The sequence below is a fragment of the Epinephelus moara genome, chromosome 9 (assembly GCF_006386435.1).
Source record: "Epinephelus moara isolate mb chromosome 9, YSFRI_EMoa_1.0, whole genome shotgun sequence".
NCBI classification, from domain to species: domain Eukaryota; kingdom Metazoa; phylum Chordata; class Actinopteri; order Perciformes; family Serranidae; genus Epinephelus; species Epinephelus moara.
This window is the reverse complement of record NC_065514.1, coordinates 24,710,536-24,726,157: the sequence shown is the minus strand read 5'-3', so window position 1 is coordinate 24,726,157 and position 15,622 is coordinate 24,710,536. Positions and strand designations below refer to the sequence as shown.

General features: G+C 41.8%; 1 protein-coding gene across 3 annotated transcripts in view; it reads right to left on the bottom strand.

The window, feature by feature from the left end:
• ctif (CBP80/20-dependent translation initiation factor) overlaps positions 1-15,220 on the bottom strand; it is a 62,674-nt gene extending 47,454 nt beyond the window's left edge. For all 3 annotated transcript variants that reach the window (XM_050052969.1, XM_050052970.1, XM_050052971.1), the window contains exons 1-3: positions 15,057-15,220; positions 3,500-3,734; positions 3,160-3,231 (exon numbers count right to left, since the gene is read on the bottom strand). In XM_050052969.1, the coding sequence (XP_049908926.1) occupies positions 3,160-3,231; positions 3,500-3,676 (249 nt within the window). In that variant the 5' untranslated portion in view covers positions 3,677-3,734; positions 15,057-15,220. The remainder of the gene's footprint in view (positions 1-3,159; positions 3,232-3,499; positions 3,735-15,056) is intronic.
• Positions 15,221-15,622: the final 402 nt, after the last annotated feature.

Here is a 15,622-nt window from a genome sequence, read left to right as displayed (position 1 = left end):
TAGGTGGAAAATGCTTTAACATTTCATGCAGCCTACATGCAGCCTCTCGGCTCGGCAAACGGTAAACAACCCCGCTGGCTTCTCTACGTGTCGCTTCCGTATGCAGTCAGTGGAGCCCAAATGAATGGAGCGGAGCGTGTGTTGCGTTCAGGCGTTGTCAGGTAAATAACACATTCCCGCACTTGAATAGGCCATAGCACAACACAGCAGCATGTCAAGTTGGCCGAACCTGAGCAAAATACCGTGAAATACCGTGAAACCGATGTGATTTTTTCTTAAAACCGTGATATGAAAATTTTGTCATACCGCCCAGCCCTAATTAAAAATCTGGGTAGTATGTGCAAATGAACTGTGGTAAACTTCCCTCCATCTTACCAGTGCCTAGATCTCCCTATTCATCTCAGTGCAAGTTGCTGACTCTAAGGCTGTTGCTTGAACTACAGATTGTACTTACGCATTTTCATATGCCTGCTAACGCGGACACACAGAGCACAGAATAAGATCACGAGAGAGACAAACCCCTCTCTCAAAATTAGACCAAACTCCAATGAAAATTAGGCAGCTGGCTGACACTGGCACATTTACAGAACTGATATCTAATGTGTGTTTTCCTTATAAATATAATTAAATGAACTGACTGGTCTGCCTTTTTGTTATTGGAAGCAAGATTGCCATATCTCTTGCTTTTACATTTGTTTTAAGTGCATATTAGAAGCGTGACAACAACCTGTATTGTGTTTTATTGATTGGGAAAACAATCGAGAGAACAGAGGACAGTGCAGCACTTTGGTTGTTGAGCTGAGATAACAGCTCCCATTTCTATCACCAGATGTTTGCTTCTCTCTTTGCCGAATTATTTCTGATTGTTGTTAATTGCTTCACTAAACACTGCGTGGGAAAACAGGCCCCAAGGGTCGCAAAAAATTTCAGCTTTATTACCAAGCCTTGTATAATGTGATACTTTCTGAAACAGCATGTTAAAAACAAACTCCCTAATTTTGTTGCACTGAAAATGAATTTGATGCATTGGTATACACAATGACATTTCAATTCTAGTCTCTGTCTTTACCTCCCTCATATTTTAGATCTCTCTGCGCTCTCTGAACCTCTCAACCATGCTGCCTCACCACTCACTTCCTGGTGAATCATACCAATCAATCTCTGGGGAGTGATAATACTCTGTAGAGTCAGAACAGAGCAGAGCAGCACACACACACACACACACACACACACACACACACACACACACACACACACACACACACACACACACACACACACACAGATATTTAGCAGACTAACTGACTGATAATTCATTTAGGATTATTTAATTACTGGCTCTAGCCTCACAGTATCCCATGTTAGTCATTAAAAGCATACTTCGTCTCTAGCAACCACAAGAAAGCAGACGAGCAGTGGACTGCTTAAGGCTGGTGTTACAGTCTCTTCTAATCATACAGCTGAGCAGCTGACAGCGAGGGAAAGACTAACCCGAACACAAAGAACTGAGAGCAGAGCAAACCTATACTTTAATTAATGTGATGCACCAGTGACCAGGAGGTCCAAATGAGCACAGAAGTAGACAACAACAACATGGAAGTGGCAGTAAAACCACTGTTGTAATGCGGGGTAAACACGATTTCCTTGCCTCTAATATTCTGAAATAGTGTTTACGTATTTTTTGCTCCTGTTTATGGGGTAAAACCAAGCCTACTCTCATAGCTTTTTCAGACTAGCATCATGGGTTTATGGGTCAGATGAATAAATTAGATGGAAATATGACATTATCTGAAATGTGCTGCATCACATAATATTGGTCAAATTGAGGTAAGTACTGTAGCTATTACCACATTAGTTTTGGGTTTTTTTGTGGTCTTCTCCAGTTTATCTAGGTTGTTGCTGACTTAACATAACTTGATAAAAGAAGCTCTATACTCCCACACCATTATGACATTATGTTGTTATTTGCAGTATCTTAAATAACCCTGGAAGTTTAAGTGTCATTCTGTGCACTGTAAGACTTTTAAAATGGAGCCTTCTTAAATCTTCATTAAGTTATGATCGGTTGAGAAACAACCATGAGAAACACTCTGTTATTATACAAACACTGATTTATAGTAAAGACCATACAGACTTTATTTGACTCCAGATTTCTTTTTTTAAGATGGAGGTTAGGTTCCATCTTTCATTCATTATGGTCCTTACGATGAATGGTATGATACGATTTACCAACCCCCATCTCTTTTTTTGCCAGTACAGCCCTTGAGTGAATCACTGTATCCATGCAATGCATAACTAGACTGTGAATGATTATTTAGTTAATTCATTAAAGGTATACTATGCAGGATTTTCCTAAAAAGCAATGTCTATACCTGTACAAAAGTTATCCCCCTCAGTCATCTCATGTGACCCACCAAAAGTGTGTGACGGTGCATTTATCAGCAGAAACCCTGCCCCTCTGCCTGTATTTGTTTTGTTTCTTCGTCTTTTGCTGTGCTCTAGACCAGCTGTTCCCAACTGGTGGGTCGTGGTCCAAAAGTGCGTTGTGCATCCATTCTGAATGGACTGCAAGGGACTCGTGAATGTGTTAAGTTTGTAAAAAACACACTTTATTTTGAAGTACAATGAATTTATGGCACAGAGCTTTTGTTTTGAAGTGCTGTTTTCTGCTGTAGAGTGAGGGACTAACAAACAGCTACTTAACAGAGACAGCAAACTAGCTTGAGGACATGGTCAAACTCAAGTATGACGCTGATTAGTCGAAACTGTGGGACCTTGAACTAATGACTAAGATGAAATCTGGACGGTGGTGTGTAACCCCTGGCCAGTGACAGTGCCCATGTGAGGCTGGGACTTTCTGAAAAGGTAGCGACCACTTGCCAGACTGTGGGCAGCATGCATCCAAGAGGAAGCTATGAAAATCGCAGACACAGCCCTGAAGGAACACAAATATAGCGAGGCAAAACAAGTAGGTGCCGGTAGTTAGCTTCCTTTGCTTGCTAAAGTATCAGCTTTTCCATTACCACAAATTAAACTTTGCTACAACAGTAGCTTGCAGTGCTCATACTGCAGTGTGGGGAGGAGGGGGCAAGTTTGAATGTAGTGTTCCTGCATAGTATACCTTTAAGGTAAACTCCACACACTAGCACACACACTTACTGGCTTGGTTGAGCCTCTCCCCCGTGAAGACGTCCAGCTGCCATCTCTCTTGTTGTTACAGTCATCTGTCCACTGGAGGAGAGAAATGGGGGGAGAAGGTGCTATCATTTCTGAAGGGGGGGGGGGGGTTACATATATAGGGAAAACCACTACCAAAAGCAAATGTAAAGGTAAAAGTAACAAACACAGTAAGTATACAGGCAGGTGTTTTGATGCAGGCAGGACCTGCCAGTGTGTTTTGGAAGATACAAACCAGAGACACCACTAAAAATAACCACTGCTGCTAACAGATATGGGACAACTGAGAGCATGTCATCCGTTGAAATAATAAGGCTCTGACCTGTGGCACCTTGCCACCATTGTCCAAGTCCAAGTCTCCATCTGCCTTGTCTCCCAGAAGCCCCTGCACCTGGTACTCCAGCACATAGCTGTCGATGAAGCGCTCCAGCTCCTCTATCTCCTGTGAGCGTGTGCTCCCAGCCTCAGACGACGCGGACGCCACCGAAGAGTTCTCCATGACAACCGGTGAGGTGACGGGTGGAAGGGGAGGAGGGGGAGGGAAGGAGGAAAGTGACCTGTGCAGGGAAGAAGAGACAGAGAGGATTAGAATGAAATAAAAGCATTTATCTCCTATGACTGGAAGTCTAGCTGGTGTCTACAGTAAGACCCCCAGCATCAAAACAATGACATCATTGTCAACAACCTGTTGAGAACAGCACCAGTGCAGCTGAAACGGATTGTCAAGTACTCAATTTCTTGATTGACAAAACTTTATCTGCATCTATTTTGATAATTAGTTCATCTTTTTAATCATTTTTCAAGCAAAAATACCAAACCAGTTTCTGAAATATGATTTTATTCTTTTGTCTTTTTTGTCTGTGGGAAATTATGACAGGAATATTTTTTTCCACGATTTTCTAGGTAGGAACCAGTCAATCGATTCGATAATGGCAATGATTGTTAGCTGCAGCCCAAACTATCAGCAATAACAACAGGCATTTCTCTCACCTTGGTCCCTTCCAAACACTCAAGGAAGGCACATAACCTCACTGCTGCCAACAAACATCCACATACACTGCATGCACTGCTTGCTTCCAAAGTGTCCAACAGCAAGACTCCCCCTACAGCTAACTCCCTCTGGTGTCACCATTCATACAACTCTCCATGTCCATTTCCCTCTTTGTTTTTACACCTCTTCCCTGCTGTCTCTCTCTATCTCTCTCCTGTCAGTGTTTGTGTTTGATCACCTGACCAGTGGCCAACAGGGAAGCAGCTTCCTGCCTGGCTGTCTATTGCTACTAAGCTCCTTTACATCATGGCTTGATCACCAGCCATGCAAAGAGGATTTATGGCCCTGGAGCACGCAGAATGGTATCTGCTGAGCCCTGGGGACTCGCTGGGGAGCCCTGTGCATTTGCAGCCAGCAAGTCAGTCACACAAAGTTTAAAGCCTCTGTTGTGGTTTATAGCTGCAGGGCTATCCAAGTCCATGATAATGAGGAGTGCTACATCCTAAATGTCCATAGTCTATTTTATTATCACACAACAACATGTCAAAGTGAAAAATATACTGAGATCACACCAACTATTTCAACACAACAAATTAAAATCTTCGTCTTTTAATTCCTTTTGGGCACCAACAACACTAAAAATCATATTTACACCCACTGACTTACCATTGCCAAGTACTAACAGGAGATGGATGTCCCTTTGGAAGATCAGATCTCAGGGTCAGCTACAGGACAGCACCCCTGTTGAGCAAGAGACCTGAACCTGAACCTGTCTCTTGCACAAGGACAGCGGGTCTCCCTTCTCATCACTACCCTCCCGCTTAACTTTATGAACATCGTTAATCTCTGCACGCTATGTAGCAGAGTAAACATGTCCTAATCTGACCTACAGTGAAATCAGTCGTATAATCCATACATGTCAATAGTATAATCCATCCACCTATTGATACCAGGGCTTTGATTACCATGGTGATTTGTCGCTAGCAGGTTGCAGATTCATCAGTGCTGCCATCAGCTGCCTTGACATTTTTTTAACCTCAGGAAATTACAACAACAAACAGCACATGTGATGCATAACCCGCATGGGCTATTGTGTATGCATTTGCATATGCTGTACATGTATGGGCGCACACACATACACATGCTTGCATGCACTTACATTTGCACTAACTTCATCTTCGTGTGAAAGGATTTGTCCTCTTTAAAAATAAACTCATTAGTTATTCCTACTGTTTTTATAAAGACTCATCTCAGTGTTCATGGTGATTTGATTTGACACTTCAAACTTCAAATTGAACTACTGGCCCAGTTTTTGTGTCCTGTTCCTGCGCGATCATGTGCTGCCCCAAAATCAGACCATTTATGTCGCAACACCAATATGTGTCCCAGCTCTCACCCAGTCATTCAGGTCATGCTTCTCTCCAGTTCTTCCAGCCTGATTATTATATTGAATTGCCTGCTCTTTCCACTTTATTCATTTATTTATTTGACTCTCTGAAGTTTTAATTCACCTGTAAGGCCATTTCTGAGGCTGCAGTTAACAGTAGAGTATTATTGAATTGTGTTTTTAATATTTTGTACACCCCCGCTTACATAAGTAAGGTTGTAGGAGCCTTGATTTTTCATCTCAGTTAATAATTTCAACTGTAGCAGAGCTCCATCAATTAAAATCCACTTGAACAAATAGCATACAGTAGTAGTCTGGGTGTTTGCAAGGGTTTTATGCATACTGGTAATGGTTGCAGCACAGTCACATGTCCTACACTTGTCCTTGACATGTAGTATAGAATTACTGCCTGTGGGCAAGCTGCTGCCAACAGCTATTGATCCGTCCGTTAATATAACTCATCTTGCTCTCTGTCTTTTTGTCTTGGTGTCTGTGATTTCTATTAATTTTAGCATCTGTGTGATACTTTCATAATACTTAAATTTGCTCACCCTGCAGCAGGAGCAACAAATCACAAGGCCTGTTCATGCATTACAGTCACCCTGAATAACATTATCATCAATATCCAAAGCAAACACTGATTGTGTGTATCTATCATAGACCTGACTCAAAGTCCTGTCTATCCTGCTGTTTCATAACACATCACTTCAAATCTGCTTTTAAGAGTTGGTTACATTCGCTTTGCGTCAGCTGTGGATTTTATCTGTCAGCTTAACAACGATAACATCAGCGTTCTCCTGGTGGTGGGGAACAAGCTTGCCTTCCTGCCATTATGATATTGAGGTGGCACAAATATGCTCATGTGAGAGTCAACAACCCAAACTACTGTCATCCCTGTAGAGTGCAACAGAGGGGCGGAGGTTGTGGATTTCATCTGGGCCAGACAAAGAAAAGGCTACTGTATTAAGCGTGCGTGAGAAAAAACAAAGAAAGAAAGACAGCAGGGTGGTGGCTCCTCTGATCCTAAACTAAACACAGAAACTGACTCTGCAAGGTTAGAAACACAAATAGCATCACAAGGAATCTCACATTAACCAAACACATGTTTTGCAAATACACAATACTTTAAGATAAAGCAATGATGTGGGCTCTCACATTACAACACACTGATGCAAATGATGAGGGAAAGCATATACATTCATGAAGACTCTGAAATTAAATTTAGCAGTTATGATTTATCAGCCTTTCCCTTCAGGCTCAAACTAAACAGGAGAATGAGTTAGAGCTGCAACTAATATTTTCATAATAGATATGTGTCTTTATTTATTTATTTATTTATCTATTTTTGCGATTTTGATTCTCGATGCAAATTAGTCTGGAACCTCTCAGTTCACTTTGATTTCCAAGGGAAATCGACGTTCGCAGATTAAATCTCCTCTGGACACAACTGGATAGACCTACAACCAATCAGAGCGATGAAACGTGAAGTAGCGCTGAGCGACAGACACATGTAACAGCGTGTAACATGCTACAGCATGCAGAGACGAGTTGTCATGATGTAGCATTAATATGTCTGGGAATGAGCGTTGCTGTTTTTGCGATCAGAATTTAAAAACAGTACTTAAACAGAACATGTCTTATCGGCTGCAGCCATCTTGGTTGTGTTTGAAAATGTCACAGCAGCTCTCTCTTTACTAAGCTAGCTTTATGCTAGCCATCGTGTATCTGGCGTGGGGCTGCGCAAGCAATAAATGACATCACATATTTTGTGTTGAGCTCGAAAGCTGCGCAAGTTGCTAGTCATCGTCTAAAACATGCCCTATATCCGATAAAAGGTTGTGATTGGCCCATCTAGCGCCAGTTGGATGGAAATTTGTTTAAATGGGAGGCAGACCAGACACATCTCCCCGAGCAAATAAAACATGAGCTCGTAGATTTGTGTGGTTACCAGGCAAGAAGTGTGCCAATTCTACACATCAAATCTTGTTTACAGGTCTTGGTGAATACTCCAGCAGATGTGAAAAGGTTGTTTAATGCTCTTTATGTAGCGTTACTTAAGGCAGCGCTTGTTGGGTGTGAAGGCTACAAGTCTGAAAATAAGCAATGTGGAGTCAGACAGAAGTTAGCTTACAAAACTCTTTCACCTTCTTTTAATCTCTGCTTGAGGTTCCAAGCACAACAAACCTAAATCTCTGACCAACCTATCAACAGTCAAGCTGCATTGTGGGTAATGTAAGCACCAGGTTTTTGATAAGTGAGAAGCATGCCAATGTGTGGTATAAAAAGATGACATTGCAACAGTGATTTCATTTTTTAGCTCAGTAAATGGTACAGTATAGAAAATATGCCCATCACAATTTCCCAAAGCCCAATTACTTGTTTTGTTCAACCACCAGTCCAAAATACAAAAAATATTTAGTTGATTATATTTAATAGACAAAAAAGAAAACAATCAAATATTCACAACTGAGAAGCTGGATCCCATAAATTTTAAGCATTTCAGCTTAACAAAATTAATAAAACAATGAATCTCTTATCAAAATGGTTCCCAATTAGTTTTGTGTAGACTGACGAGTCATTTAATTGACTAATTGTTGTAGGTCAAGAGTAAGTGAAAACCAAACCTAAAACAAATCATGGAGCGCAAAACCAAGAAAGACAAACAGAGTTGTACCGACAGGCAAAGGTCACGTCTGATGAAGCAATATGTTGTAGTGGTCATCGCAAAAAAATTAATGTGGGTTGTCTGTGGGTTGCTGCCATGGCCCGCCTACATGGATCATCACAGTGTGAGCTGCCTTCTCTTTCTATCCGTCTGTCCCGCTCTCCTTCCCCATCTCAAACTACTTCTTTCAGTCAAACATACCCGACTCCTCCCCTGCTCCTTCCTGCCTCCACCCTTTCGTTCTCCCTCCCTCAATTCTACCAGCTGTTCCAACAAAGAGCTGGCTGCCATATTTTTAGCTTCATTGTTGTTCTATAGCTGAAGAACTGGCATCTCAGTATGTAACACGTCTAGACATCACAGTTTACATTTACCCCTTTCAGAATATCTTGTTCAGGCAACATCATGAAATCTGCATACTTCCATTCATACATTAAAAGGAGCCACGTATTAGTGTTTAAACATCCTTATGTATGTTCTAGTTAGTTGTTGTTGGCCTGATAATGAGACTGATTTCCCATTTTGTTTAAGTTCACTGATTCATTCAACAGTCAGATGCCAGTTCATTATTAGGTACACCAGCTCAAACAAACACTATGTAATGCAACAGTCATGCAGTAAATTCTACCTCACTGATGTCTTAATATAATGTTCAGTTTCAGTTGACACCGTTTAGAGGTGTCGATTAAACTGTATGGACATTTTGGAGGCTGTAGATCGCAGAGAACATAGTATAATTTCACAGCAGTAAAACTGTAGCAGCCACAATGGCCATAAATTTCAGTCAACGCCACTCTTTAACACTGGACTGAAGGACTGAACATTATAAACTTCATGAAGGTGGGATTTATTGTGTGGCTGTTGTATTAGACTGGCAGCTGAGTATATTTGAGCTGAGATGTGAGCAGAGATTTAGAGGTCTGCTAACCAGGCTAAGGAAATACAGAGTAGGTTATTGAGACGGATGAATGGTGCACTAAAACTTGGTGCTGGGAAACCTGTCGTAACCAGTGACACCACAGGCCAGCAGAGAAAGATCAAAACTGTAAAATGCAAAGCAGCATGTCCTACAGTAGAACCGAGATGAAGACTGTGCCCAAAGCCCAGCACCGTCCAGACTGATACTGAACTGGCCAGACAGACACAGCATGGCACTGGACTGCACACAGTTTCTTTGTTTGAGAGGCAGAGACAGATCTACACCATCCATACCTCATGATGAGATTTAGAGTAGACTGATTACCTGCAAAAAGAAACAACTGTGACCATGATACACTGCACAACATCTCTCCCTTCTCAACTTATCTAAGCATGTTTGACACACACTCTGATGTGTGAATAGAGTGGTAGGGTTTCAAATAATGTAATTATCTTTTGAAACTAAACTAAGCGCAGCTCAGATGGCATGGCAAAGTGGTGAATTCACACATTCCCAGGTGCACTGATTGAGAGGTGCTGATTATGTAGCAGCAATGTATTGCCTGCCAGTACTCTTCCTGGACTTACTCATTATTGACTTCTTCCTCTGTTAAGGATAAGCTTCACTCATTCTCTCCTAGTGTTACTTCATAGATTTTGATTCACCGAAACAAGCTCAGCTCTAATGGGGTCAACTGTACTGATTTAAGTGAGACATTAAAAGATTACTCTTAAGCTTTATACCTCATAAAAAATTCATTTCTGATTAAGCTGCAACATAAAGCAAACAACTGCTGCATGTAAACCATTATCCCCTGTGGTCCAGAGACACAATGCCACTACTGTACAAGTCTCTAACAAATCAAACTGGCTGTATCACAGCATAATAAAACACAACATGCATCATAAACAAAGTAAAACAAGCTATGAGCCACCAGTGATTTGCAGCCTTTGATATGGTTACACAACAACCAAACAGCAAGAAGCATAATCCACACGGCCCAAACAGAGCGGAGCATGAGACCCAGTCTCCCCCAGTGGCAGTCCAAGTCAATGTTCTCACCCCATGCAGCGAGAGCAGCTAATTCGCCTAATCTGGTCTACTACTGACTGGCTGGCTTAACAAAGTCACACTCAGGTGTAAATGTTATCTGGAGTAGTCTATTTATGAGGGGTTAGATGGAGCAACAAACACAATTGCAATCATTTGCAAACAACAAAATGTTTTATGTACAGGAAGTGCTCTTATGGATGCATCAAAGTTGGGTTTTGTGAAAATTTGAGAGGCACTGTGGAGATGCAAAATCAGTTGCCGTTAATGGTTTTGCATGGTGTTTACTCCTCAATCCCACCAGCCCTTTCAGTACAGCCTCAAGAGTATGCTTCCCTGTATTTCAATGCACATATGGGCACATGCTAATAAAAAATTGGAATGCATGCATGGTGCCTTTACTATTTCATACACTATCAGTGGAGAGCGTAAGGCCAGTGAATCCTGGACAGGATTTGGGCCTCTTTTCTTCTGTAGTATAAACAAAATATGTGTAATTTTTCGGCAAACTTCAGCAACACAGGTGGCAAATCTTCAAAATGTTGCTGCAATGTTTCTGGCAAAGTTTTTAGCACATAGTTTTCACTTTGCCTGTCCCAAAGTCTTGGTTCACTCACTTGCAATGCTATGGAAGGAGAAAAATCAGGCTTTAAATAGACAGTAACAATCAATTCTACTCCTGCATGAAGTCTCAGGACATCCAGAGTGTCACTGTATTGTGGAACTGGTGTGGCAGGATATGAACAGGATATAGAAAACCTCTGTTCACCCTCAACATCAGCAGTCAATCGTGGAAATCACATGCAGCTTTCAACCTCAACACCTGCATGATGGAGGCATGAAAACCCAGGCAGTCGACATGCAAGATGTCACTGAAATACATGCAAAATACACAAAACCTCCCCAACTGGGAAAGCAAAAGTAACCAACAAGAAAATGGCAATTACAAAAAGTTAGAGTACAAGGCTGATCACAGCACTAAAATTAAGGAATATGTGTTTGCAAAGCTAAAACTACACACCAACTTCAAAAGGAGTCTGTTGTAGTTCCCGCCTCCCATTCACTGTAACAAGCTGCTGTGAGTAAACGTGTTTACTCATACAGTTTGAGCTGAATGACCTGAATCTAGAGGAACAGACCAGTGGAAGATAGCCTGCACACGCCACAGAGGGGGGTCCGAGGGTATGTGTATGTGTGTGTGTGTGTGTGTGTGTGTGTGTGTGTGTACACCTAAAACAATACCCACATTGTCCTCCAATACCCCTAATGTGACCTAATGGGAGAGCATTGGGCATGTGCAGTACTGTGGGACTGTAGCCCAACAATGCCATTCTGTCCGGATCCACACACACACACAAATACAAAGTCCTGGCAAACAAGTGAGGGTGTGTAACTCAGCTCACGAGCTTCACAGTTGTGTATGGAGTATAGGTAGAAGTTCTGAGGCCTCAAAGCTGAACGGCAACAAAGGTGAAAAGAGAGGCAACAAAGGTTAGTCGGCTACAGAGCTGCAGGCATTATTGGAGAGGGTCGAACACATGAGATGATGACAAAACAAGTAACTCTGAGTGCAAAAAGGTCGGCCATAGAAAGACGGTGACAATAGCCCTGCAATTGTTTGTTTCTAAAAGTAATTTGCTAGAAGCACGCCACATATACAAAGCTAAAGGCCTTCTACCCTCAGCTTTAACCTGATGTGATGTAACCTCTAACCACCTGATGTGTCTCTCCTGCTGTACATTTTCATCAATCATGGTCCGGGTGATCTGATCTTCCTCTCGTCATTGTCTCTTTTCCCACTCACTCATCCATACACTTCAGGCAACCTAATGAGCAGCAGTTCCCACTGAAATGAGGCTAGATCTGTGCTACGCAGGCTGAGTCAGGGTGTTCCAGTTTACTGCAGGCTACTCCCACTCTCTCCATAACATGCAGCTGTGTGCGCTCCTCCTCCACATTCTTCAAAGCACTGCATGCGTATACCTGGGTGTGCGTCACAAGCCCTAAACCAGGGATACTCAATTTGTTGTGCCTGTGGGGGCACTTTTGCAAAATGACAGGACACCAGGACCAGTTAATAAATAAACATTAATAATAAATGGCACCATTTTTTCACAAACAAGCTCTATTTTGATGGTTTTTATGCACTTTGGCACCTTATGAGCACTTAAAGTACCAAAAATTCCCAATGTGAATCCATTTATTTTTTAAATTATGAAACAGAAAATAGTTGGTGGGCCACCCAGCACCCATAAGTTCAATATCACTGCCCTAAACACTATCCCATTTCTTAGACTCAGCTTTAACATGAGACATAAAGGTAAAAATGACACACTGCTACTCACACGAGCCCCTCGCATCATTATTTGTTACTGTTACTCTGGGATCATTCTTTCATTTTCTGACAGTGTTTGTCCTCTGAGGGCAGAGTTCACCGCTTCAATCACTCACTCACATCATTATGCAGCAGTCGAATGTGCTGCTGGGACTGCAGATCACTGAGCTGATGACACTGCACCCACTCTGCTTAGATGGTATAAATGAAGCTGTGTTTCAGGCCAAGTTTAAACATCAGCAATACTGATGTTTCTATTACTGGGAGAGCTCAATCATAGTCTTTGTATTTTATTCCTCAGTTGCTAACTATCAAGTGTAAATTGGACTGTTGCTGTGATGTAGACAGGTAGACTGTAACAGTCTAAGATTACAGTGATTAGATCAGATTAATGCAAGAGAAGACCAAAGTAAAATGCTACTTGAATTTCTCGTGCCACCTCTGTCATGAGGCAATCAAGCGGTTCGGTCATGAAGAAAACACCAACTTAAAATTACAAAGTTTCATATGCATGGATAAGTTCTGCATATATCGTACAGCTGCAAGATGAATCTAAGTCAGGATAAAATGCAATATGTCAACGAACTGAACTGTGAATCTGGATGAGACCTTAAGCATTTTACTGCGTAGGCCTATGCCAAATATTTCCTGACTACAGCACTAAGTAATATAACTGTCACAACATGCAGCATGTATGCATTATGCAACAGCAGGGTCGATTTATATAGTGCTCCAGATGTTTGTTTTATTCTGTTTATTGATATGTATGATCCCACAAGTGGAAACATATTATACAGACTTATAGATTACTTATTGCTATATAGCTGTGTCACCACATGGATACATGTTTCGTGGGTTCCTACAGATAACATCCACACATACACTTCCATACATTTCCTGCACAAGCTCGAGCACTGTCACAAACATGTCATTCTCTATGGTGGAAATAACTTTGGCCAAGTAGTCCAGGCCTATGTGAAATCCAAATAGAGCTATGATTATATTATATATATTATCTACATGTTTCATTGTACCGTGTTCACAAAAGTTTAAAAGAAAGTTGACCAATAACTTGATAGGTCTGGATAAACTTCAGCTAACAGGCACCCAGCCAAGTTAAATACCTCTTTAAAATTAATACACACACTGGCTGAACCAGACTTACAACTAGGCAGACTTTTTTATTCGCCAATGCCTCCAGCTGAGGCTCCACGGTAATGCGGGCAGGTTGGGCAAAGATCAAACACTGTGAGGGTATCCCTCATTCAAAGGAGCACATTTTCCTCTCAGCAGTGTCGGATAAATTCGATTATCAGTTCACTAACCAACTCTCCACTGAAAAAGCTGCCTGTTTAAGATAAATCATGCAAATAATATGTGATAAATCCTGTCACATATAAGTCAGGAGGGTCTCAGCTGTGTGACTTGTGTCAGCATGCAGGCATTCCTTTACCGCTGCTAAAGTCCCTCTGATCCAATCAGTTTCCAAACAGCAGGAATCTCAGGAATGTTATGGGTGAACTGAAGTTAAAAACAGCAGTCAAGACTCCTATATGATAGACCACCTAGTTTTGAAAGTTTGCTAACTTACAAGATATGAGTAATGATGTATAAAACTGTATTGATTTTTAAGCGGAGAGGGCAAGATTATAGCACATGTACAACATGGTTTAGGTTTGTCCCATGGGTGCTAATTAAAAATATGCAAACCAACAACCTAAACAACTGGTCTTATGTGCTTCAACTGCTTCAGTGCTCAGAAGAGATGACAGATGTTACATTATATATGAGTAAAATGTATATCATTGATTTCTCTGTCCTGCCAGACTAACAGCAGCTGTGATCCACTCTTTGTTGTTAGAGTCAACAGCTGAGACAGGCTGCTGACCTGCAGCGTGCTCAGCTCCTTTCCAGTACACACTGACATCTAACATTATGAATGAATATTCTTAGCCTGCAAGTATAACGTTAGTGAAACCTCACTGATTGCAAAGGTGACCTTACAAACTGACCATAACGATCCCATGATTCCCTTAGCTACAGTTTTTCCAATGTTGCACTACTATATAACCACGCCCATGCTGTCTGGGATGCTAGCATGATATGTATCCGTTAGCAAAGTGCTTCAACTTGACATGACGTTTATGGTTATCCAAATGAATGCACCACAATGTGCCTGTCAAAGTAACAAAGCCACATCTGGAAGAGCCTCCACACCCTGGCGTGTCTGCCCGCGTATCACCGGTAACAATGGTGACGCAAGCTTTGCGGCTAACCAGCCGGGCTAACGTTAGCTAGCTACTAAGTACAACAGTAAACAACAGGCCACATAATACGGCTTTAAACCCCATTCCGTCAACTGTGCTGTATCAACAGGTCTGCTAAGTTGAGGCCAAACCATAACCAGGTCACTCACGGCGACAACTCGCTGCAAATCCAGCGTATCTCATAAAACTGTTATCTGGTTACCACGGTTATAGCACTCCAACCGACAGACACCTTCACCCGGCTTAAAATAAAATAAATCCTCACCCGAAAAGAGACTGTGACTCCTGGTGAACCCGGGATCACCTCCTGAGATCAAATCCGCCGTGTCATGGGTGTGTTTTGTCAAAATGAAGAGTGGAGGAGAGGATTAGCTATGTGGTGGTAGCTACAACTCCGCCGTCGCGGACTGAGGAAAAAGGGAATGCAGGAATGTGACGTTCAGTCCGGTTTGCTGGCAGCGTTGACACGTGCATTCAGGAGCGACGCATTGTGGGAAAAGGAGTCCAGTATTAACGTAGGTATTGATTGACAGGATACCTGATTAATAACTGGTTTGACGTGTCGCACCATCCTCTGCGGTTGCCTCCCTAGCTGCCAGGCTGACAGTGTTGATACAGCAGCATCAGGTGATCAACTGAAATGAAATAGAATAAAAGGAAACACTTTATAATCATTTAGAAAAAGATTGAGCCATCCTCTTGTTACAATCTCACATTAATCTTTGTGTTATAAATCCATTATGGTAGCTGGAATAGTCATATCACAGTGATGTAAATATGACCATCTTAGTGATTGATTGATTTAGTCATTTATTTATCTAAACTGAGGTT